The 24,545-nt window shown below is 33.1% G+C and overlaps 1 protein-coding gene and 1 non-coding gene across 2 annotated transcripts in view; both read left to right on the plus strand.

Annotated features, from left to right (window-relative positions):
• Positions 1–1,672: 1,672 nt before the first annotated feature.
• LOC137923782 (uncharacterized) overlaps positions 1,673–24,545 on the plus strand; it is a 127,005-nt gene continuing 104,132 nt past the window's right edge. The window contains exons 1-8 of the mRNA XM_068767055.1: positions 1,673–1,880; positions 6,947–7,027; positions 7,697–7,853; positions 9,549–9,694; positions 11,315–11,440; positions 14,931–15,157; positions 15,790–15,892; positions 18,859–21,526. Of these exons, the coding sequence (XP_068623156.1) occupies positions 1,714–1,880; positions 6,947–7,027; positions 7,697–7,853; positions 9,549–9,694; positions 11,315–11,440; positions 14,931–15,157; positions 15,790–15,892; positions 18,859–21,526 (3,675 nt within the window). The 5' untranslated portion in view covers positions 1,673–1,713. The remainder of the gene's footprint in view (positions 1,881–6,946; positions 7,028–7,696; positions 7,854–9,548; positions 9,695–11,314; positions 11,441–14,930; positions 15,158–15,789; positions 15,893–18,858; positions 21,527–24,545) is intronic.
• On the plus strand, positions 6,827–6,908 carry TRNAS-AGA (transfer RNA serine (anticodon AGA)). The gene has a single exon. It is a non-coding gene; the product is annotated as a tRNA-Ser (tRNA).

Consider the following 24,545-nt stretch of genomic DNA (forward strand, 5'->3'; position numbering starts at 1 on the left):
GAAAAAAATAATGAATACAACATATTGCATACTGATACTTCTTACAGGCCTATGAAAAACAGTGGCAAAAGTTTTACACGTATTTCTAATCTCTCTGCATCCAGAAAGTAGAGATGCAATTGAGAAATGTCACACTAAAGGTTTTAACCTTAATTCACATTGTAAATTAAAACACGAAAAGGTTTTTATCAAAAACATTTTCAATGAAAATTAACATTTTTAGTTTAGACACCTTTTTAAAAATAATCTGTATTTAAAGATAGAATCGTAAAAACGAACACTTTGGTTTTAAACTCATTTCAGCGAAACAAAACTTTACCAGAGCGCTACAATCATGTTTCCTTTCATCATATCATCAAACAAAAATTGAGCGGAAATTATGGTGCATTTCGAAAACAAAATGCAGTTCGCGTAATTGTATGGTTTAAGAAATGGAACGGATTTCTAGGGAACGCTAATTGAAACGTAATCACGATTTTTTTTTAACGATGAAACTGTCGCATTAGTGTGGAACATGGCTATATTACAATAGGCGATAGATAAATATCGGTTAATGGGATTCGTTATAACTGGTTATAAGATTATATTCATTCATTCTTTATTTTCTACTTTATCTATTTAACAACTTTAACTGAAACGTGCAATAAATTATAATACAACAAACGCAGATTATTTCTTAATTTGTGATCGAAGTACTATTTTTTTCTTGCATCTTTTACATGTCGTTTAATTCAAACCATGCTTTGTGAAAGGTATAAGATAAGACATTTGAAACAATTTTGATACACCAAACATTTTTAACAACCATGGTTATATATTTCCTTAATAGTCAAAATAATTAAAATATCAAGACATCTTACAATTATTACTATAGTTTTTGTTTAATCTTCGTGAAATCTACGAACAACCACCCTTGCGGGAACAGCCTCGGAAATATTTTCGCACATCCACAGCTCCCCCACGCAACCTCTTCATATGGGAGATAAATCTCCCCTCCTCCGTAGTGTAGGCTTGACGAAACCTCTTGAATGTTATTTCTCCAAACCTCCATTTACTAAGGCCTCTGGGCGATGAACTGCATCCAGCATTTGCAATGTGCACCTTGTGGGTGGACTTGCTGCACTGCGCTTGCCACTCCGTGGACACCACTCTGGAACATTAAAGCTTTAGTGGCCATAGGATACTTTCGTTCGTATACGGATTTTCTCATTCCTGATTTAATCTTGTAGGAAGATCGTGATCATAGCCCTCTCCGTGGCATTTTGAATGATTGTGAGCTCAGATATTCATTTAAAAAAAAATAGTTTATGCAGAAGAAACGTAAGGCTAGCTGTGTTTGTTATAATAACAATGAAAAATTCATTCACTTACACATACATTACGTATTACTAATTGCTTATCAAATATTATCGCGTCTTCATTCGATTATCTATTTAATCACTTTTGTTTTAAATCCATGTTACTAATAAAATTAAATATATTCATTTCCTTGGGCCATTTCGCATATCTAATCTATTTATTGTGCTACAATCTAATCTTATGAAGACGGCCAAACACAATTAGTGCGCATCGAAGGCCGGGTAGCCGTTCATGTGTATATTTTTTTACGTTGTCTCCGAACCTGTTGTTGGGTCATAAAGTGCTCTATGAGTCACAGCTTTGACTATCTTTTAGTTTTGTTTGTACTTTCAATGTGAGAGGTTGGAATTTGAGATGTTTCATTCCAGTGAAACAGCGCATCGTAATACAAATGACACTGAGCGAACAGTTAAGTGTTGCGGGAAGAATTTATCTTTTAATGTGTCCGATGTGAAACATAATTTTCAAAGGAATTGGATAAAAACTAAGAAACTCACCGCTAAAGTGTTCGACGTTGACAGGTGATATGTTGAAGCATTTCATTTTCAATAAATTTTTAAATAATGTTAATTCAATTCACAACGTAAACTAGGTTCTATAATGTTTCATAAAATATTTTCACATGCAAGGTTTGCCGTATTGCTAACTATAAAGCAATGTTGTACTAGAACAATAGTATAGAAGTATATCTGAACTTCCAAAATAGGCATAAGGCATACCTATTTGAAATCGATTGTTAAAAAAATATCACAATGAAAATTGCTTTGTGTCATTGGAATTTACATTCAGAATAGTATACATTAGTTTCGCATTCTTTAAAATGTATAACATTTCGTGATCGGTGGTCATTGTTCGTGCATATGTAGGTATTTCAAAACATTCATAAAAGTTCATAATTTCTTTCACGTAATCGTCTTCAATTATTATTAACCCGGTTTAAGTATTAGCGTGTCCATCATAGATTACTGGTTCCGCTATCGATAAAACTAAAGTTTACATAAATAAATTTTGACAAAAAGTCAACATTTTATTATAATTTTTGTGTAAGCTGTAATGATCCAACTGGATGCAAGATTCGTCTCGGATGATTCTCAGATCTTGGTTTCGGTATAATTTTTTTATTATAAATTATATAAAATATACTTGCATATGTTTTTTCATCGATTATATTTTATAAATTTATTTAATAAATATTTATTGTACACGTAACATGATGAAAATCAAAAGTATTAAAAAGGTTGTATCGTGTGTAGATACAATACAGTTTTGTAAATAATTACTTTGTCATATACGCAGTAATTATTATCATGGCACACATGTTAGTAAATTGATAGCAAATATATTGGCTTATTATTTGTTATTTAAGTAATGGTAAATAAATTCTTATGTTGTACAATGCAACACTATTTACCGTTTTTTCTATAGGAATGAAACAAACTTTCAACTTTCTATAACATTATCATACTTATAATCAATTTTAATATACACCTGAATAATTGAACATGAATTTTTGAATTATTTTTCTTTATATGCATCGATAACTAGGAGACATGGACGCTTCTCAAACTTTAACACCATGATAGTTATAACCGTTGGTACGTTAAATTGGCCAGTATATACCGACCTGGTGCCGTTAATGTTGTCAGATTTTATGCGTCAGATTTCATGAATATTAACCCGAAGTATAAGTGTTTACGTTTTATAGAAAGATGGGCGAGTTTGCAGTTAAAGACTCCGTAAATAGTTCCCTTTGTTTATATATATTATTGAGTTCATGCGCCTATTGAATTCCTTAAAAAATATTATAATAAAAAAAATTATAAATAGCCGTCGATTTTGTGTTTGGTCACGATATTGGATATTTTTATTTATAATATCAATTAAACTTGTAGGCATGTGAAGCTGCATTAATTGCCAATGTATTAGGATCGTATTTTCCTTATCTACTTTTACGATCTTTGGGGTATGCCTATGCCGGTGCAGTGAGCGTCTATCGGCTGACATGATGATGATGGTGATGATACAACACGTTGTCAATTAATTTTAAGTAAGAAAAGGACCATTATTAAGCCTCTTCCGCACATGCAATGGTAGTCGTGCAACAAATTTTACACCAATAGTTACATCTTCGTTCTTTATACATTATATAATTCTTTTTTTAATCTCAGTGGGACATTTTCTTATAAAGTACAAATATTTTCTAATCTATTTACGGCATGTCCGGTCCGTAAGAAATCGCCGAATGCGATAAGAAGCGCCAATTGGATTTCCGTAATATTATTTTAACGTTTCTAATGAATATTTAGGAGATCTAATATGTCGTAATATATATTAAAATACTATTTCATAAGCTAAGCTAAACAAAATCATATTAAAGCCTACTATTGCAGGTAGTGATTATTTTTAAAAGTTTTGTTAACTTTTAAGCGGCCTAACAAAAGCCTTCTCAGAAACGTTGAAGGTTCTACCTTTGTCGGCTACACCACCCAGACTAGTCAACATCCGCTACATTGAATACTGTATTAGTTTCTTGATATTTTTATCGCTATATAAATATTACTTATTAAGTCTTACTTACACACTTTTATGGAAAAAGTTGTAATAAGGTTAAAAACAAGCTTTACCGAACGTGTATGTGCGTACTTTATATTATGGATTAGCATATATAATACTGAATTAGAAGATTGTTCGTTTCTATGTACGTAAAAAGTTTACGTTTGAGATAACAAAAGAGGATATAATTGAGATGTTTTTTTATCCGGAGTGTTGGTTTTTTTTATGACATCTGGTCTCCATTGCTTATTGGCATTTACAGGTTCTGTTGGTGTAGGAAGGCGGACCGCAGACAGCGAATAGCTTAAACCTCGTTTTGGGTACAAAACCCGTTAGCTTTTTCAGGAATTTCGGCTCGGGCCGCTGCATACTACATAAATGACAGTATTGGTTTTTTTTACTGATACTTATGTTTTTGTTTACTCATACATTGGCACTACCTTCTATATTATTTAAAAATGTTTTGTAATGGTAATTCTACACTACCTAACCTACAATTTGGCTAAAGATCCATAAATATGCAGAAATGTGCATCATACTTGAACTGCAAAAAATTACGTATATTATTTTGTTTGCTCGTATTGGTGGTAATAATTAAACTTAACTTACGACTGTTGCTTGACAGGAATTATACCTTATTTTAACTGAAATACTGCTTTCGTCTAATATACTGGAACATTTAATATAAATGTCCCATCTATGGTTGCCAATGCAACTTTCGAGATTACAGTAAAAATAAGGCTAAACGTCTAACGAGCGTTGCCTTATAGAACAAGATGAAGCTGTGAATGCCAACGAGTAAACGGCATGTAGCAATGACAAAAAACTGCTTCATTTGGAAAAATACACTAACCTAGTGATAGCCTATTCACGTTTCTCCTAAATCATATATATTACATGTGAACATAACCATTGATTCGAACAAATTATAATATATTTTTTTTGCTTTATATATTAGATACAAGTTACGTTTTCTGATTTCTACTTCTTGATCGAAATATAATTGCAAACTGCATTTTAAAATAGGTTTTCTAAACACTTGTGGCGTTTTATATCATGCCAACGACCCCAAGGGAAAAATTTGGAAAAGTTCACGAATCTTTGTTTTTGTTAAAATTTTATTGACGTGTTGAAGAGTAAAAGACAGTTAACCAGTAGTATTTTAAGGTTGATTTACGTAAACGCTTAAATAAAGAGTAGGTCAAAAATACAAGCAGTGATTTGACGGACAACAATTTTAACTAACCAAAAAAAGAATAAATTTATTTTATGAAATTTTATTGTCGAGGTGTCCTCCAGATTGTCACAATTTCTTCTCAAACGTGTTTCTTTAATCCATCAAGTGTTAATGAAAGATACTGAAGAGTCAGCTTTTGAGATGTCCTGACATGAAAAAATCACAAGACAATAAATCTGAAGTTCGTGGGCAGTGAATGTAATCCTTCTTCGATATACTATTCTTGAAAGTTCCTTCAAATGATGGCGTAAGATGTGTGACAAGTGTCCCCGTCTCGCTGGAACCGAATCATGGAATTGTACCCATAGAGTTGTTTAAATCTTGGGCGGCTAGAAATTGTATATTAAAAAGGAAATTTTGATGTGGCCTGATACTTCCTGATCTGATATGATACTTAAAAAAAAGTATTACGAATAATTAATACGATAATTACGAAGACTGAAATTGCACGGAGCAACAGCATTTATTAAATAAAATGCTTAATTAAGTAAAACAATAAAACACACACCTGTGAATTGTTATTTATGCGTTTTACTTTTATTTAATTATTATTTATATACTACTACACAGATTAATATCTAAGAGTTACGGACCAAAGAGTTACTGCTCTGTAATCCCATGTTGACACAGCTGAATTATAATAGAGTAACTGTACTGACAAAAACAGCTCAAAATAAACTTAATTTATACGTGTTAAGGTTGATTTTGCAATTAGGTAGCGTATTTATTTTTGTCTATGAAGGTGCATTGTCTCGATCAGTTCACGCAGTTCATTGACTCTTAACGTTATGCGCTACTGTTGTAAAACACCATGTCAAGGACGTAATCGTGGGAACTTATTATTTTCTTTTAAGTATTCTGATTAAACAAAACTACAAACTAAGTGCGTTTAAAATAATTAACACATTAAAAATATAACATTTACCTCTTTTGGTCACCCTGTATATTGATATATTTTGTCTTATAATTTTGATTTTTTAAAACTGAATGGAATGGTAATTACAGTTTGTGTAATTGCTCTGGCTCGTATCTTCTTGCTGATTTTCTAGTGCAGTCACTCTTATTTTCTGTTATGTCATTCACTTTCACTGTTATGGTTCGTGTCTTGTGTCCCGAAAGAGTTTTGTAGCTTCATGACTATAAAAAAGTTTAGGCTTACCACCTTCGATGCTTTATCACCTCAACCTAAAAAATGCAGCTGAAATGTGAATAGGCAAACAGTATTTGTCAATGACATTCTATTCAACACATCGAGGATAGTAAAAGAAAGCATAAAAGTTTGTATAAATAAATATTTTTGCTACACAATTAAGAGTAATGTTAAAATAGGACGACATAATTAAGGAAGCCGCTGTAGCACAAGATAATTCTGACATTTATTCGCTATTGTGATACAGTTAAAAACATGTACTATGATACCTATTTATGCTTTCACTTCCATTTGCTTTGTGTATTGCACGTAAAATATATCGTATAAACTCGTTATAAAACCGGTTGAAAGTGAATTGTAGACTGGAATAGCCGCGAAATGTAATCCTAATCCGATCTTACCTTTGGTTATCAGTAATACAAATAATGTTAAACATAATTATTACGTATAGGTTTCTAAATACAAAACTATAACAATATAATTTTCCTATTTTGTACACACAAACGTTTTCATTGGATTTGCCACGAGCAGTCGTGGCCGAGCGGTTAAGGCGTCTGACTAGAAATCAGATTCCCTCTGGGAGCGTAGGTTCGAATCCTACCGACTGCGAACTATTTTTTATTAATTTATTTCAAAATTTGTTTTAGTTTACGAAGAGGCGCCGGTGTAAACGTTCAAGACGACAATGGATATACGCCACTCCACCATGCCTGTTTACGTGGGCACAAGTAAGTTCATTTAAATAATTATATTTTATTATACTGTTGTCGTTAATACAGATAATTATTTTTTAAAAAGATGTGTAACAATAAAATAAAAGATAATATTTCTTATTTATCAACATACAAATGTATAAAATAGTTCAAGGTTACTATTACATATATGTAAAACTATTGCGCACAGATATAGGCGATACAAAAAACTCAGACCGTTCATTGTGTTACTTTCATGATGTGTCATAGTTCTATATTAATCTTATCATTGCCTATTGAAGTACAAATATATTTAGCGCAATGAGCAGCACTTTGATAAATTTTATTTTCAGTATACGAGTATTGAATATTTTTTTTTCAATAATTAATTTAGTGTTGTAAAAAATATAAATTTGATTATTGCTATAGAACACTTAATATGAACGTTAAAAGTTATGAGTAATTAAAAATTTTATTACAATATATCACAATATTAGGTGCCGATCATTTAGCCATAAATGTTTCGATAAACAACAAACAATTAGAAATCTTTACTTATTTTTTCAGCGTTATTACTTCGTTAATAATACTTGAACAAATTTGTTAGTATATTTTTAAGTGACACTTTCTTTCTTACGAAAGACTGGTTAAGGAACTATTAAAGTTTATAAATGGTTATTGCAGTGCGTTTTATTATTGTTATAGGGACATAGTTCGACTACTTTTATCCGTGGATGCACTGCCATGCGTGGTCGACAAAAAGGGGGCAACGCCCCTTCACCTGGCTGCGTGGAAGGGAGACTCGGACATCGTCTCCATGCTCCTGGAACATAATAATCCACCGGTTAACATTGATCAGAGGGTAAGTAAAAAAATGAGTCATTTGATAATTCAGCCTTATGCAAGCCTAGATATTCTATATTAAATTTAAACATGACTTCTTGAAATATATGTGCAGATTAAATTTGGTTATTATTATAAGTTATTACAATAACACATTCCATGCCATGTGGGGCGTATTCGACCCCCGCTGCACTTTCCGTTCAGGCCATTTGCAGGTGTCATTGAAAAACAAAGGATTCTTAAAAATGATTTGTAGGGTCGAATATATATATATATATATAAATATATAATAATATAAATATATAAGAATATAAATATATATATATATATATATAGATAACTTCATATCACTTATGCGCATATGTCATATGTAATGTCTATTATAATTTATAACTTTCCCGCTAATTATAGTTTTGCAGTATTGAAAAATTGTAAAGCATAAGTCTGTAACGACTTTTTTAATTTTTAAAGTGTAGGTCGAATATGCCCCACGCGACCTAAATGGAAAATCTTCAAAAACTGCCGTGTACGAAACGTGTTAAACGCCAAAATATATGATTATTGGGTGATTACAGTTTTGTGATTATATTTTAAATGTCGATTTTTTTTAAATACCTAATAGTAAATACGCGAAAATAGTTGTTGTAATCTGTACTCGCTGATATTGGTTTAAGTTAATGAAAGAATCTAAATCATAGTACATTGTGCTGTCATGCCAGACGATTTTTACGTGTGTAAAAATTGCGATGAATTAAGCCGCAGGCGTTTTGGTTTAAATAATACGTGAAGACATTTACGTGTTTCAATTGCGTATCCTTGCAGTATGTTTCATATTGAATTAGTTAACATTCATTTGCTTTGAATTTGTATTAGTAGTATCTAAACACAAACTTCTTCGCATTGAGTAAGGAACGTGATCGACATCAGGGGCCAAGGTGGAATGATTGATGTCACATATATATTCGGATTTTTGGTCAGAAATTTTGCCGGTTTCAATAATTTTTGTTAGTTTTTGAGCAATAGAAATTTCATATAATCCAAATATATCTGTCAGTCTGGAATTATACCCGCGGCCACTAATACAAGACCCATTTTTACACTTTATCTTTGAACAATTTGTCGGGGTGTTATGATTTATTTTTCTTTATACGCTGGTTCTTGACTACGATTATATATAATAGTTGTCACACGACTTCTTAGCAGAACAATTACATTCAAACTTGTTACAAATACAAATGCTTGTTAATAATGTCAATTTATAGTTGGATGCTTAATGAACACGACTTAAATTCTAACTCTCTGTTTGTTAATGATCTTACTGGTATGGGCAAAGTACGATTAATGTGAGGCACGCATAAACTAAAAAATCCTTACATCATCCTTTCAGTCGTTATATTCATCCTTAGCGAACGTAGGCCTAACCTATAGATTCCCAATAAGACCAATTGGAAACATTCAAACTGCATACCACAAGTATTTTTGTCACTATGATTGTATGAAAAATAACTATGTAATCCCTTAGCAGTAATTTATTTTGGTTTAAATTGTATGAACGGTTAGGTTTAAACTAATGATATTCGTAATGACAGTATTTTATAATTACGAAACGTATTATAATTATTTGAAGTTTGTTTTATTTACGACTAACAAATGCTATTAACCAAGAATTTTCGTATCCGGAATTCGCGAATCCTAATTATTTTTACGTTTATAGACGTCTGACCAAGAGACACCGTTGCTCATAGCCGCTCAGTTTGGCTATGTGGAGGTTGTAGCGCAGTTGCTGTCGAGAGGAGCTGATGCCGAACTGAGAAATATGAAAAATGAGACAGCTTTGGACCTCGCTGCACAATATGGACGGTAAGGCACGAAGACAAGGTGAAAGAAATTATTAAGAGCATAAATTTGCCATTTTCGTAATCTTTTTGTTTTTCTCACATGGGATACCCATCTTCTGCGGTGACAACGGAAGATGTCTGCCGGACGCTTACCTCGCTTAAAATTCACTATCTTCCGGCAACTGTTGACTTTTAAAAAATGCTATAGTTTCAACAGCGCTGGGCTAGCACCTCATCGAACGAACAAGTTTTAGCAGGAGTTCCACGAGTGTTGTAATGCGAGCAGAATAAATTCTTGTTCATATACGTGTACCGTCCCCCAAAATCTGCTGCCAAGGCTGCTTTTGAGGATTTAAAGAGAGATGGTGCAACTTCCAAATTTCTCCCTTCCTAAGTCTCGGGTTGCGGATAAGGGATTTTGATGTTCTCTCTCTCTAGTTTTCCACAACCCACTTTAGTAATTTTACTCACAAGCCAAACTAGTAACTCCAATACTAGATAATTTTTGTATACATTTAAACTTGTAATGATGTTTAATTAGTGGATTGTAGATTAAACTAAAGAATATAACTATTGGAACGATTCCTAATTATATAATAATTAATTCAAATTAAATTCGACGTGAGACATCTTCATACGAGTTTAACGCAATATGATGCGCTCTTGAAAATTTAGTTATCTAACAACGTAAGTTGGCTTGTTTCGGCCTCAAAGCCGACTGCGGCTACTCGAGACCCTGAAGGCAACTTTAGGGTGTTTCGTAGTTTAAGTCCGCGTCACAAGTTACGCCGCAAGCTGGCTAGTTGACGGAGCTACAACCCTTTTTAAGTTACCGCATGTGGAGGAACTAACTTCCAAGTTACTCTTGTTTGAATGTTCTCGGCGGTCAGAGGAAGTTTGTCCAAGTTAATTTAGAATATTTTAATATCATAAATAAATTTTTAAATATTATCATATTATGTCATTAATTTAATTACAATAATGACGTGTTGCTGGCGTTATGAATTACGTATACCTTGGCCAGTGTTTTCCAACGCAGGGCCTAAGCCCCACAGCGGGTCAATTTTATATGACTTAAGCAAATTTGATTTGACATAAGTTTAACTTTAACGCTTTAATATAAAAATTATGTAAAGGGACAAAAAATTGTATAAAAGCTAAGGAGGGGGGCATAGCACAAAAAACGTTTGGAAATACTGCCCTAAACGATCTTGATAGAAAAGAACGCTTCCCTCAAGAAGGAACTGTAGATAAATCATGCACAACACCTTCACATCATTTAAAAAAGGACTTTCTAAACAAAAAAAAAAATTAAAAAAACTATGACAACGCAAAACCAAGTTTTGAACAGACCAAGTTCTCCCTGTAGCTTTACTACTTATGAAGCGCCGTATCACGATACTTACCCTTGCGTAATCAACCGAAAAAAAGAGGAAAGGAGTAGAATTAATATATACTCACGATACGACAATAATGAATAGACGATGTCCTTTATTTTGTGGATTATATTTTTCAAAAAACTAAAAAGTTTTGAATGAAGTGAAAAATTTTTATGTAACAATCATGTTCATACACCCAAAGCGATATTTTCTATTTATGAAAGTTGTTTGAGGACAATGAATAAAGTTTTAATTGATTTTAGATTGGAGACAGTGCAACACATGCTAAGAGTGAGACCGCTGTTGGTACAACCCTACAAATATCCCAACAGCAGAGACAAAATATTCTCACACACGCCTCTGCATCGAGCCAGTATGAATGGTCACAAGTAAGTTTTATTTACTACTAGCAACTATGATACTAATGATTTCATACAGTTCATAAAAAAATAACTTCAAAGTCATCATATGATTTATTATATTAATAATAAATAATGATTTCTCTAAATTTTCACAGAAGTGATGATAATGTGATTAAATAACCATTTTTAATTTTTTAACATATTTTTTATGTTTAATGGAGTTTTTTTTGGTTTTTATTGACGCGAATTGCTTAACAAGTTTAAATAGTTTTTACTATTCTACACATTATTCGTTTTACAAAGAACACGCTTGGCTATTAATTTTTTACATAGACTTCCAATTTTATCAAACGAAGTGGCTTTACAGGAAGTCATACCTTTCTTGATATAAATATTAGCCCAAAAGAAAAAAAAAATAGATTGACTATGATGATTTTGTATTTACTAACTTATTGTAAGACGTGTTAACAGAATCTTTAAAGAAAGCGACTAATCCCTGTAGGCGCAAATAATGTATGCATTACATTACAAAATTACATGATGTTGAACCGAAAATCCGACAAAATGCGATACGTCGATAGAGACAAAAAATCTTCAGTATATATATCACTGTAGGTTTGTATTTCAGATTATCACTGAATGTATGGATAAGCTGTATTTTATCTAAGTAGTTTATCTATTACAATAGAGTGTATTGTGTGTGTATGTACAATATTTATGTATTATAAGTTCTCCGTATTTAAATTTATATGTACGTCGGGATTCGAATCAGGGACAAGGTTCTCGAGTGGAGACCACGAGCTCGTAGGTCCCACTAGGTAAACCGAGAACAATATCAGTCACTAAAAGTAGCTGGAAGCGGGCAGACTGGTCTTTGTCGTGATCTTTGTGTGAGGCCTATGCGTTGAAATGAGAATATTTGCAGATATGATGATGATGATGATTGTGTGATCAGATGCATATTTGCATTGTTATTTGTCGACCACGAAATGATGGAGGGCATTATTAATAGATAAATTGACAAAAAGTGCCATTTAAGGCATATCCACTCATACAAAACTAAGTATAAGTAGCAATTTCATACATCATGAGAATGTATATTTCTGTCTCACTAGCTTAACTTAAAACGCTCACTGAAGTACGAACATCTAGATCGCAACAATGCCAGGTCTTGCGCTACCTGCATCCATATACTTCCTGCGACCTTAACTAAGTTTTCGGTCCACGTAGTGGTGCCAAATCACGCCGTATCTCCATGCATGTTTATGTGAATGAACGTACAAAATAAAAATATAATTAATGACTTATTTTTTCCTGTAAGCATATTATGATCAAGACACGAAAAATGAAATAGAATCCCTAAGGCCTGTCTCTCACTGCTCGCTTTTTTCTGTGGTAACGTAGTCCAGTCAATGGTAGTCTGAAAGAAATGGCCATTCATCTCTTGTCTATTACATATAATGTCGTTTTTTTCTCCTGTGTGATGTGCAACAAAGAGAAAAATATAAACATTAAAATAAACAAGCCTAAAATGCTTTTAGCTAGAATACTTCATTTCGGTTTTCGAGAATTTATATACAGGTTTATGACAAATTTTCGAATTGTTACCCCCACGAGGCCTCTGCAATCAGAAAATTTGATGCCGAATATTAATTTTATGGAAATACAAAGGCATACGCAGGCGCCAATCGCGACGTATTCATATTCATTCGTTTGTCATAACGCTTCAATCGTTTCGTCGTGCAAATTTAGCGCGGTACTGATCACCGCAAATGTTTGCACGCGAGGGAAGAGCGGCAAGAAGGGAATTACTAGCTCGCGCTCTTGTTCGACCAAGTAATTCGCCTAATCATAAATAACACGTTGTGATATTTCATCCTTTTTCATTGATTTAATTTTTAACATTTATTTATTATGTTTTTTTTTATGGCCCCCGCTATTGGGGACCTCTCGTACCCCTATCTTGTGTGGGACAGGGACCTTATTGGCAAATTTATTTATTCACATTATTATTTATTATTTACATTCTCTCCTTTCATACTTCACATATTCTTTCATGCCACAATTCTGCTTTCTTTCCCTTTTGCTCTGTTTACCTTTCTTTCATCCTCTTTTCATTTTTCATTTTCTTAATTTCTATTTTTATTGTATCACATTTTTATCTATTCTATATCACAGTTTTATATTATTTTATTTTTTTAACTTGTCTTGTTAGTTTTTATTTGTTGTCTATGCCTAACTTTTATTTCTTTCTATTGCATATTGTGTGATTCTTTTGCAATAATAGAGGAATTCTTCCCTATCCTTTCCGCTTATCAGGGAGGCTATTGACTCCTCCCTGATTTCAACGCCAGACCGGCACTCGAAGCTGACATTTATTATGTTGCATAATATCACTTTTAACATCTTACGTAAAAACCACAATATTATGATCAAAATCTATCAGCGAGCATCAGTTAATTCGCCCAGTTGTATAAAATATTAATGTAGTTGTTTGTAGAAAATTTGGAGTAGGTAAGTGTAATAAAGCAGTGGTAAACCAACTGTAAAGGACTGAGACTTGTAATAAGTCGCGGCTTCAATTCCCGGTATAAAATCTTATATAATGGACACTTTGTGCATAATTACACAGGATTGCCACTGCTCACAAAAAAGTTGTGCAGCAGCGTCCTCTGCCATTACGCCACTGCACCCCCAAAAACATCTTTGGGTAAGACCAATGCCTTGCTGTGGGCGTCTATAGGCTGAAACGATGATGACGAAGAGTAATAATAAAATAAGTGAAATAATTTGATGATTTTAAAATTTAGAATATTATATTCTTTTAGTATGTTTAGTGGTATCTAATTAAAATATTTAGACAGACTATTTCTGATGTCATGAAAGCGCGGCGTAGTGGGGCTTAGCATGGCGAACGTTGACAGCAAACTTCGCGGCAGCGTTCTTAAATTCGCAGTTGCGGTAGTACTATAAATGAACATTGTTCTCTGTTACTCCTCCAATTTTAAATTAAATATTTCGAGTGTAGTTACTGTTAAGACACAGGCTGAACGCCTTTAGTTCTCTTCCGCAAAAAATCTTTTAACGCGCTGTATCAGGTGAACACCTGTCTTATAACAACCAAACAATATATTAAGCATACCTAATACATGTAATAAAAAGATAATGATTATCGATAAACTTCATAGGGCTTGTTTTCACACGTAAAGTTTTGTGGAACATGCATTGAATTCATAAACATGTTTAACCCGCTCCCCGGCCGGTGCCCGACTTCGATGCACACGCGATTCGTTAGCGCCGACCATAAATATGCATCACTGGACTGGTTTATGAATGTTCATACGTATTCCAATCAACTGTCAGTGAATGAGATTTTTTCTACTTCGATTTGTTAGACTTTAGTTTGAAATTTTACGCCTAGTTTGTTTTGTACAAAGAGAAATTGGCAAAACATTCTTTTTTAGATTTTAAAATAAAAAAAGCAGACAACGTTGTTAAAGATAACTTTATTCCACAGGGATGTAGTATTAACATTACTAGAAGCTGGATTTGATCCCAACATACGGACGTACGTCGGCACGCCGCTACATGAAGCTGCTTGCTTCGGTAAGGCCTCTGTAGTCCGCATATTGCTAGCCAAAGGGGCTGATCTTCACGCCGTTGATGGAAGAGGGATGACAGTGGAGAATGTGCTCGTTGAGTATTCAGGCGAGGCTATTAAGAGAGTCAGGCGGGTTATACGAGGTAAGTTTTCCTATTTATACCGTACTTTACGTTTTAACTCGCTTATAGCTTCAATTAGCTTATGACGGTAGTGCTGAAGCTATAGGCTCACCTCTTTACCGTTACTATTGTCGAGGGTTCCCTTGTATATTTCAACATGAGCCGCTTCATTATTTATTACTCATTTCGAACCTCATTCGCAACCCCTCGGTGTCTCAATGAACCTTTGAGAGGGCTATGCTCGGGATTTCTCCAATCTAATCAGTAATGACTCTTACTTGGCTTAAAATCTGTAGCATTAATTAAAGTAACCGACGTAACCCCGCTGGGTTATTATTTGTGAATGGTTGAAGGTAGTATGATCAGAGAAAAAAATTACTGTCTTACACGCTTATTAGTGAAACATCAATCTATTGAGATAGAAATATTTACTATGGTGTTTTATGATGGATATCACAGATGCGGTGCTTAGATAGATTTTCTAGATCAAGGTTTTGCTTGTCGCCAGTTGAGTTTTTAAGTACTGTTTTGGAACTTTTTGGTATAAATATTTAATATCCTTAACCTGTCATTGTCAAATTCAGTGTTAAGAGTTTATTTAAATTTAAAAAGCTATTTGTTATATAAAAAAACCTTTTGATTCTGCGCCGTAGAGTATGAAAGTATGGCAAGCAATTACAACGACGTCGAGGAAGAGCTTCCACCGTTCCCAGTGCAGGGGTACAGTCCCACCGGATATACTAACTCCGCTCTTACGTAAGTTTTGTTAAATATTCCGTTATGTTATTATAAACTAAAAAAAAAACCAACACGAAAAAATAAAACTTTTCTCTAAATTCATATTTCTTAACTTCATATGTCTTTACTCTAAATATGTAACATTTCTTGTTAATATTTAATGATTAATATCAAAATGGTAAAGTGGTAGGAAGATGATGCAGCTTCCAACAGGTCATTATTGGAAGTCTCCAGGGGCAGCCTAGGTCCTGCAGTGGACGCCTTACGGTCAAAATCATGTTTATACCAAATATATTCAAACTGAACTTAAATTTAAACTGTTTTATAACATTTATGTTGTTTTATAATAGTCATACCTTTAATTATTTATATCCTTTTGACACTAATTTAGTCAATTATTACTTTTAATTTTCATAGAAAAATTAATTATAGTTGATGGTATCAAAGATTGTAAATGTAATTAAAACTGTTTTGGGTCTTTATTAACATGTTTTTTCTAAAATTTATTTCTTACTAAATAATATGCTGTTAATATTAAAGTGTAATACATTACGTTTTTAATATATTGTACATATTTAAAAACAGCATTTTAACATTTTACTTTATAAGGTTAATGTATTAATTATTATTTATCACAAATGCTTCCCAATACACTATTGGTCTTGTGCAACTGTTTGGGTTGAGGGTGATCGATTGGTAATGTTTAGTTTGCTTTATTTGTTCTGCATTCTCTATTTAATTGATCACGATTATTTATTTAAAAAATGAATGCGTCGAAATACCACATTAGTTCGCGGAAATATTTTTATACTTCACTCTTACTGATTACTGAGCGTCGTAGAGAGTTCGTATTTAATATATAAGGATTGCGTTTAAACATCCCTCTGAAAGGTTTTTATGCCGCGTTTGACTACGCTAAACGTCCGTACCAAGGGGACTCCGCTAAAGAAAACTCACTGTAATTATTCAAAGATCCGCTTTAGAGGAGATTCTAAACATTCTGTTTTAATTGGAGAGCGAGATCTCAATTATAACACATGATATGTCTGCCTTTGAACTCTTGATTGCTATCTTGCAGGCTGCTCATTTCGCGTTTGAATATCGTTCTCTTTTAATTTGTCCATTGTCTCGCTTTTTTTATTATCGTATAGGGTTTTTTATCAAAGGAAATATAGTACTTTTTACTTGATATTGAAGAACAATAATGAAATCGTACAAATCGTCTTTCGTACTTAATTAAAGTTTATTTTAGGCTATAAAAATGTTGAAAAAAAGGAATATTCAGAAATAAACGTTTGCGATGAACAATGTTTGCCTTTTTGCTATAAAGGGTATGCGGCTTTTCGTAACAAAAAAGAACCAAAACAAAAACTGTCAATGCGGAGTCCCTCATTAAAATCTTCCGTTTCTTTGATTTTGTCTCGGAACGGTCAGGTACGTGTTTGTACGGCACGAGGAGAGTAAAAGTTGCCCGCGTAGACGTCTTTTGATAAAGAAAAAAGAGCTCGGGATGAACCATTTGAAGTCAAATGTAAAAGGCATCCTTTTAAATTTGCTTGAAAATTAAACGCGATAAATTATTAGGACAGAAATCTTATTAAAATTTGTTTACATCAGTCTTTTGACGAAGGGATGCCATAACATTTTATCAAAACAAGAAAATAACAAAGGGTAGTGTTGAAATGTGTAACAGACATTTAATTTCCAGGTCACATGATAGTATTCCTTTAGCTGTTGCTAAATGTATGTCGCTTGCTTCTAACGACGAGGCTGTTGCGATTAATTTAAAAAATAACGAAAATGCTATTTTTAATAAGTCAAACACTTTATATGTACCTAACTTATATGGTAACTCTAAGCTTTATGAAAACTTAAATAACAGTGATAATTACTCCAATATTAATGAAGCATCTCTTTACGAGAATATAGAGGTTAGTTCTAATACTGATACCACTGAAATCATAGATCAGATCCAAGAAACGGATCTGTATCAAAATCTTGATTGCGATCTGTCGTTGAAGAAACCTTGGCTGTTGCCAAAACCTGGGAACAATAACAGGAGCGAATATTTAATATGTCAAGACTACTCTGAAGATTTTTGTGATAGTGACGAGAGCACTTTGATAGATGCTCCTTTGTCAGATCAACAAAATAAAGTGAAATTATCGAGAGTAACGGATGATCTCAAAGTTAAAATATCTAACATTACTCAAGAACTGCATGAAATAATTCATTTAGAGAGATATTTAAATATGAAATCTGGTCGTGTAAAAGTAAGATCGTTACCAGATGTATATGGAGAAAATTCTTTGAGTGACAACAGATATAATCTAACTCATGATGCATATTCTGCTGACGGTATGTATATGCACATGCGTCCTTGGAAAAAAAATGTCTGTTCCAGATATGACAGCTATTTTGGAACAGTAAAAAAGCTTTCATTTCAAGGACGAGGCGTGTTGTATTCACCAAAAAAATTCTGAATATATTTATTTTGAAGTTCTTCACCCCGAAGCTGTGCACATCGATGATTTTCCCCTTGTAACGAAGAGAGAAAAAATGAACTCATTCCATGTTACTGTTCTGAGGTGCAAACTTATGAAACAAATGAGAGATCAAAAAGTCAATTAATGCATGTATCCGGTAAAAATAATATTATTACAGAAATAACTGAAAATTCACAAAGTCATAGCGCGAAGGAAGAGGTTGAAGTTAGGTTAGACGTCGAGAATAGTAATAGTGTTAATAATTTATCCACAACTTCAGGACGAACATCATTTTTAAGTTATACTATAGAAAGTAGCCATGTAATGACAGCGGTCAAAAAGACTGTAGATAACATAAAACAAAAGTTTCTTGATTGGTAACTCCAGTCGTCATGCTTTCGGTGGTGGTAAAATTAAATGTTTTACTAACAGTTTATTATATTTTAAGAGAATAATATTGATTACTTATTATGTTTTGTTGCTTTATGTGTTTTACAGGAAGGCCCCAGAGACCCAGAAAAATACTAACAAAAGTGAAAGCTTATTTCCATCTTCATCATCTCTAACTAAAAATACTCCTCAAAGTTTCGTTAAAAAGCTTGCTTCAAAGTGCTTGGGCCTAAAAGCAAAGTTTAACTCTGCTCCTAATATTTCTAACAGTTCAGGATTAGAGTCGGAAACTGATGGAAAATCGAAACATTCTGATAGTAAGAATTCGGTTAATACTTTGCTCATAGGGAACAGTAAATTTTTTAAAATTTTGTCGAAGAAGGAGGAGTCTGGTGAAATTGTATGCAATGACGAATTTGATACTATTTCTTTAGACAGGCTAGGTACATTAAACAGAGATTCCTCTGTTAATAGAAGCAACCGAAGTTGTCCAGGATTCAAAACATCCTTGCCTAACATTTCTGAAAACAATGAACTTAGTGATTCTCAAGAATCTATAGACGAATCATCTCCTACTGCCAATGTAGACAGTAATAAAAGGGGCTCTGACTTATTGCCATTGACAGAAGCAGTGAATTATGATGCCAAGCTTAATATTTTCGAGCCAAGAGGAAAACAAAATCGGAAAATGATAGTCTCTACAGCTTCTTTAGAATCTGCTACATTAGTAAACGAGTGCTACGAATCTTATGAATTTTCAAGTAAGAATTCTCTTACATACGTAGAGCATGGGTCACTTGAAAAAACTTTGGAATTACCTAAACCTACACCGAGATCAAATTTAAGTTCTACTAGCAGTGACATAACTATTTATGAGAATATTGCATTAGATAATAAAAGTTCCCAACCGACTCCAGCAATTAGAACTTATATTCCTTCAAAAAATTCTTATGATTCCAAACAAATGCCGGTTTACGAAAATATATATTTAACGAGAGAACGTATATTACCGGAGGTGTCAAAACGAAACGTGACACCAGTGCAAGATAGATCCAATAACTCTTCTCCTAATGGAAGTAGATCTTCAAGCGCCTCTTCTGATTCCATGGTAGACGAATCTAATTTAGAAGACATATTTTTATCAACTAAATCTAAATCGTTTCGTCACACAAAAACGCCTTTGCTCTACAGTAATATCAGTAGGTCAAATATTCAAAGGGTTCCATCAGACGTATCAGACTTATCTGATCAGACAGAAGCAAGTGCCTTAGAAAATGTCGATTGCAGTGACGATGTCGACCAAAAAAGTATTTATTTGTCAATGACTGCTACATTACCTAACAAAAAAACCGAACGGATTGGATCTAAAAAAGTATTATTTAGACATAAAACATTTACAAATATGGAAATAGATAGAACTTCTTCAAATATTAAAGATTTATCTAAATCGAATAGTTTATTTTTAAAAGAAACTTTACCACATTACCATATTAGAGGAACAGGACATTGCATTTATAAAGCACCAACGGTAGAAGAATTTATTAATGTCTTTAATAGGGAGACATTGTATAAAAAAGAACCATTCTGCAAAACGCCTAACAATAAGCGAGATAGTTATTATGAAACAGCAATTTGTTTTTGTAGGCCAAAACCGAAAAAGCATCATGCTAGTGCTGAAGATTTATTGGAAATAAATAAGACTAAAGAAGAAAAGGTCATAATAGATATAGATGATTTTAAAAATAAAATAGAGTTGAGAACTTCATCATTTCGTTGTTTTTGTGACTCTGAAACATGTGTTTTACATAACAATCGACGTCAAAATCAAGCTGATTTAGTTATAAAATTTTCTGCTGTTAAGAAAAGTATTTCTACGCCAGATATCACACTTGAAGCTTCTCCTTCTTCGTATGTACAAAATTCTAGATTATCTAAAATTATGTCAGAACCGTCAAATTTACAAAAACCTTTTTCCTTTGTTAACGATGAAAAAATAACACCAAGTCAGAAAATAATTATAAACGATATTGACCAAACAGTGGATAACTCTGTATACGTAACCATGTCGTCTCACTCTTCGATGTCATCGTCTAACGATCGTTACTCCGTTAAAGATATTTCCGAGGTTATATCTTTAGGTAGTAATTCCACATCAGCCGACACTAACCCTTCGTGTGCTTCTGATTCTGTGCATTTACTGCTACATAAATCAAGCTCCTCGGAACACTCTGGTCAATGGTCCTTGCAATCTTGCAATTCTAATGTTACTATTAAATCGGACTCGTCTTTTAAAACGTGCTTTGAAGATTCTTCAGAAGATGATTCAGATGCCAATACTCATTCCGGCGAAGAAACCTCAGATGCAGAAACTGTTAAATCTGACATAAGCACAACAAAGCGACCTTGGGTGCAAAGCGACTCCTTTAAATTTGGAAGTAGAGATTCAAAATTTGAAATTGATGTTATATCTGAAGATGGCGAATCAAATTTAAAAGAGTCGAAGTGCGAGAGCGGCATTAGTGTAGAAAGTTCTGAGAGTTGTTCGTCCGGGTATGAGGATGACAGTGGTGTTCCGAGGGTTCATGCGGATGTTTCGCTTGACTGTGCTTCGCTTGAGCGGGGAAGGGGGGTCGGGGATGTTCGCAGCGGGTCGGGGCGGCGGAGGTGGGACGAACCAGAAGGGACAAGCGAAGGAGATGCCCTAAGTGTCTCCAGCGCTGCCTCGAGCTGTGCGCCTTTACACTTGGCTCATCATCACGACTACAGTAAAGTCTCGGTAAGTGAAAATCTTTTCTATTTTTTTTTGTATTTTTCAATTGTTCTCTTTTAACCGCACTATGTGTTGATCGTTTTACTTTCATAATAAGTAATCTATGAAAATGTTCATATCAAGAGATGTTATTATGTTGTACGGTATTTCAACAGGGTTAGTACTAAATTAACTTTGGTTTAGATTTCTGAAATATTCATGTGCTTGTAAAAATACTTGTTTATAAGGTTTAATGATTTTTTTGGTTTTTATCGGACATGTGTTTGTCAAACTGCTTGGATAATCTTTATATATATGAATACTAGCTGAATCGGCAAACTTCGTTGCGCTTAACCGTCAACGAATGAGCAGATTCGTATTTTAAAACTGTCGCAAAATTTCTAAATGCAATTTATCGGCGCAATAAGATTTATATATGATGATACTCGTAGATTCTAGTAATACTCTTGTAAAAATATACCTGTAGCGCTTATAAAAAATGAACTGATGTTTTTATTGACGTTTTTGTAATGAATATATTTATTAGTGGATATATTAGTAGTTATTATCCTATACCGAACGAAGACAAATCTAAAACATAAGAATCTTTATGAATGGTCTAGCCGCTCCTGAGTCATAAATGGTGTAACTGACACGGTATTGTTTTTAATTATTAAAATACAACGTAAAACATAGATACGAATTTTTGTGTTACCATTTGATCAAGAAAGTAAATTAATGGCAATCTTTAAAGCATTTTATTTCACTTCAACCTATTATCTTTCGTATTGATTGAGTATGTTTTTAGCCTTTATTATTCTTTTTGCATTTGATCACATATATTTGGGGTGACTATAACATTTGAATTTTCACGGGTGTGATCATAACACGTAATAAATTAAAAAAAAATATATTCAACATCAGCAAGTTTACATTACATTTCTCGATTCATAGATAGTTTTTTGACAATATTATATATACGATCATGTACACGCTTTATATAACTTATAAGTGCACAGATTAATTTAATTGTACCCATCCATGTACATAGATACATAATTACAGCGAGAATGGAGATAGGACTTTCCATAAGCCTGGTCATTTCACCAGCTACGGGGCGGTCATTGTTGAACGTTATATATTTTTTTTATTTAATAATCAATCTAAACTATTTACAGAGTCATTCAAAACATTCAAATTATTTACATATATACAGGTGATTGCTTATTTATAACACTTTTAACCAATCAATCTGTATAATGTTTATCTACTATTATACAGTACCCGGCGATTCGAAGAGCATTATCTCTGTCCCAACCTACCTATGTGACGTTTTGTCAGTCGTGCGACAAAGATCATGCTCTACGAAGCTGAAATTAGCCGATTGTCTCTATCCAAAAGTCGATGTGCAATATTTATCGCCGGGTATTGTATATTGTTACTATTACATTGATTGCGTAAATATCATTTAATTTAAAATATTTTTGCGTGTCCGTGAAATAAGATAATGCTCGTCGCTGCACAATGTGTTAAAAAAAGGTTCCAATATCGTGAGAAACGGTACATTGCTGTATTAATTCCTACCATGTGGTAATCTTAGCTGTTTGTTTTTGGTATCCATACGCTAGCATTTCCCGTACATACAATTGACGTAATAAGTATTTAATGGTGTTGTTTTTACTTTAAGTTGACAAATGTAAAGCCATAATGTTTGCACTCCCAAAAATATAATTTAAACTTTGTGTGGCGATTAGGACCATAATTTAGTATTGTGATAGCAAGACACGTGTAAATATATTCTTTACAAAACCCTTATACTTACTCGGGAGTCATTGTCATTAACATCATGTCAGCTTTAGACCTTCCCCATATTTCCAATAGGAATATCCGGTAGGAAGTAGATTGCATTCAGCGTCTTCAGATGACGTTAATAAAGTCGTCTGCCTACCTGGTGGATAGACCGCACTACGTTGTGCTTGCCGATTTGTTGTGTTCGCTCCAGAATCTTAAGGTAGCGCATATGTGCATATTCTACCGGGCTATGACTGATGGGAGAAGATCCTCATTATTAAGACTGGAAACAAACAAAGGCATCGTGATTAAATTTTGCGTTGTAGAACTTAGTTGAGAACGGATTTGATTCGTCTATTCTATTTAGTTACATGACGATTGTCCACAGCGAAGGTTTTTCATTGTATTCTTATGTTAAGTAAAAAGGTGGTTAATTATATAGCTACCGACAAACGAGGTGGCAATGATAAAAAAATACTTTTTCACCTACACACCTTTGAAACAGTAGCAGCATATGAACGCATCTTTACTTTTTTCCAACTTTTGCCAACCCATAATTGATCTATAATTTTTAATTGCTTACACAAATACGATTTTACGAATGGTACTAAAATTTGATATTAAAATGTCACGTTCACGTTAAGCTTAAACGTATTGGTAATCATAAAGTCATCTCCGTGTTTGCGCTATACGCGTTTAGGTTTTGTTTGTTTAAAGATATTTTGTTGTAAAAAAACTTATTGTTAGTATTTGTAAATATTGAGACTATTATAATGATCCGAATTTCCCCCATAATAAGCTGAAAGAAAAACCTGTGTTGCTTTATTACACCTGTGTTTATTATAGATTTGTAATGTTTAAAATTTGTTATATATTATAATATATTATTTTGTTATTTTTGATTTAGTTTGTTAATGGTTAAATTTTGTTTCATGGTTTATCTCATTTGTCATTAAAAAGATTTCCGATCACCCTATATGAAGTAATCACTCTTTAATATATCACATTAATTTATTTTTCTATTGGAATGCGACACGCCAATTACTTTTGGCAGTACAAACTCTGTAGGGACAGATAGTAAACTGTAAATAATTTCAATACGCAGTAAATCCAAATCTAATTCTTACTGTAATAATCAATACTTTATTTATTACTTCTGAAACCATTGACTATTTGATAGGGTGTATTATTTTTTATTTTTTATTTTATTTTATTATTTTTTACATTCAAGTCTTCATATTTTTAGACCGAAAAT

Source organism: Battus philenor, unplaced genomic scaffold (genome assembly GCF_028537555.1).
Source record: "Battus philenor isolate CCGP_79_NKW_IND1 unplaced genomic scaffold, ilBatPhil1.0.hap1 SCAF_22, whole genome shotgun sequence".
Taxonomy (NCBI): domain Eukaryota; kingdom Metazoa; phylum Arthropoda; class Insecta; order Lepidoptera; family Papilionidae; genus Battus; species Battus philenor.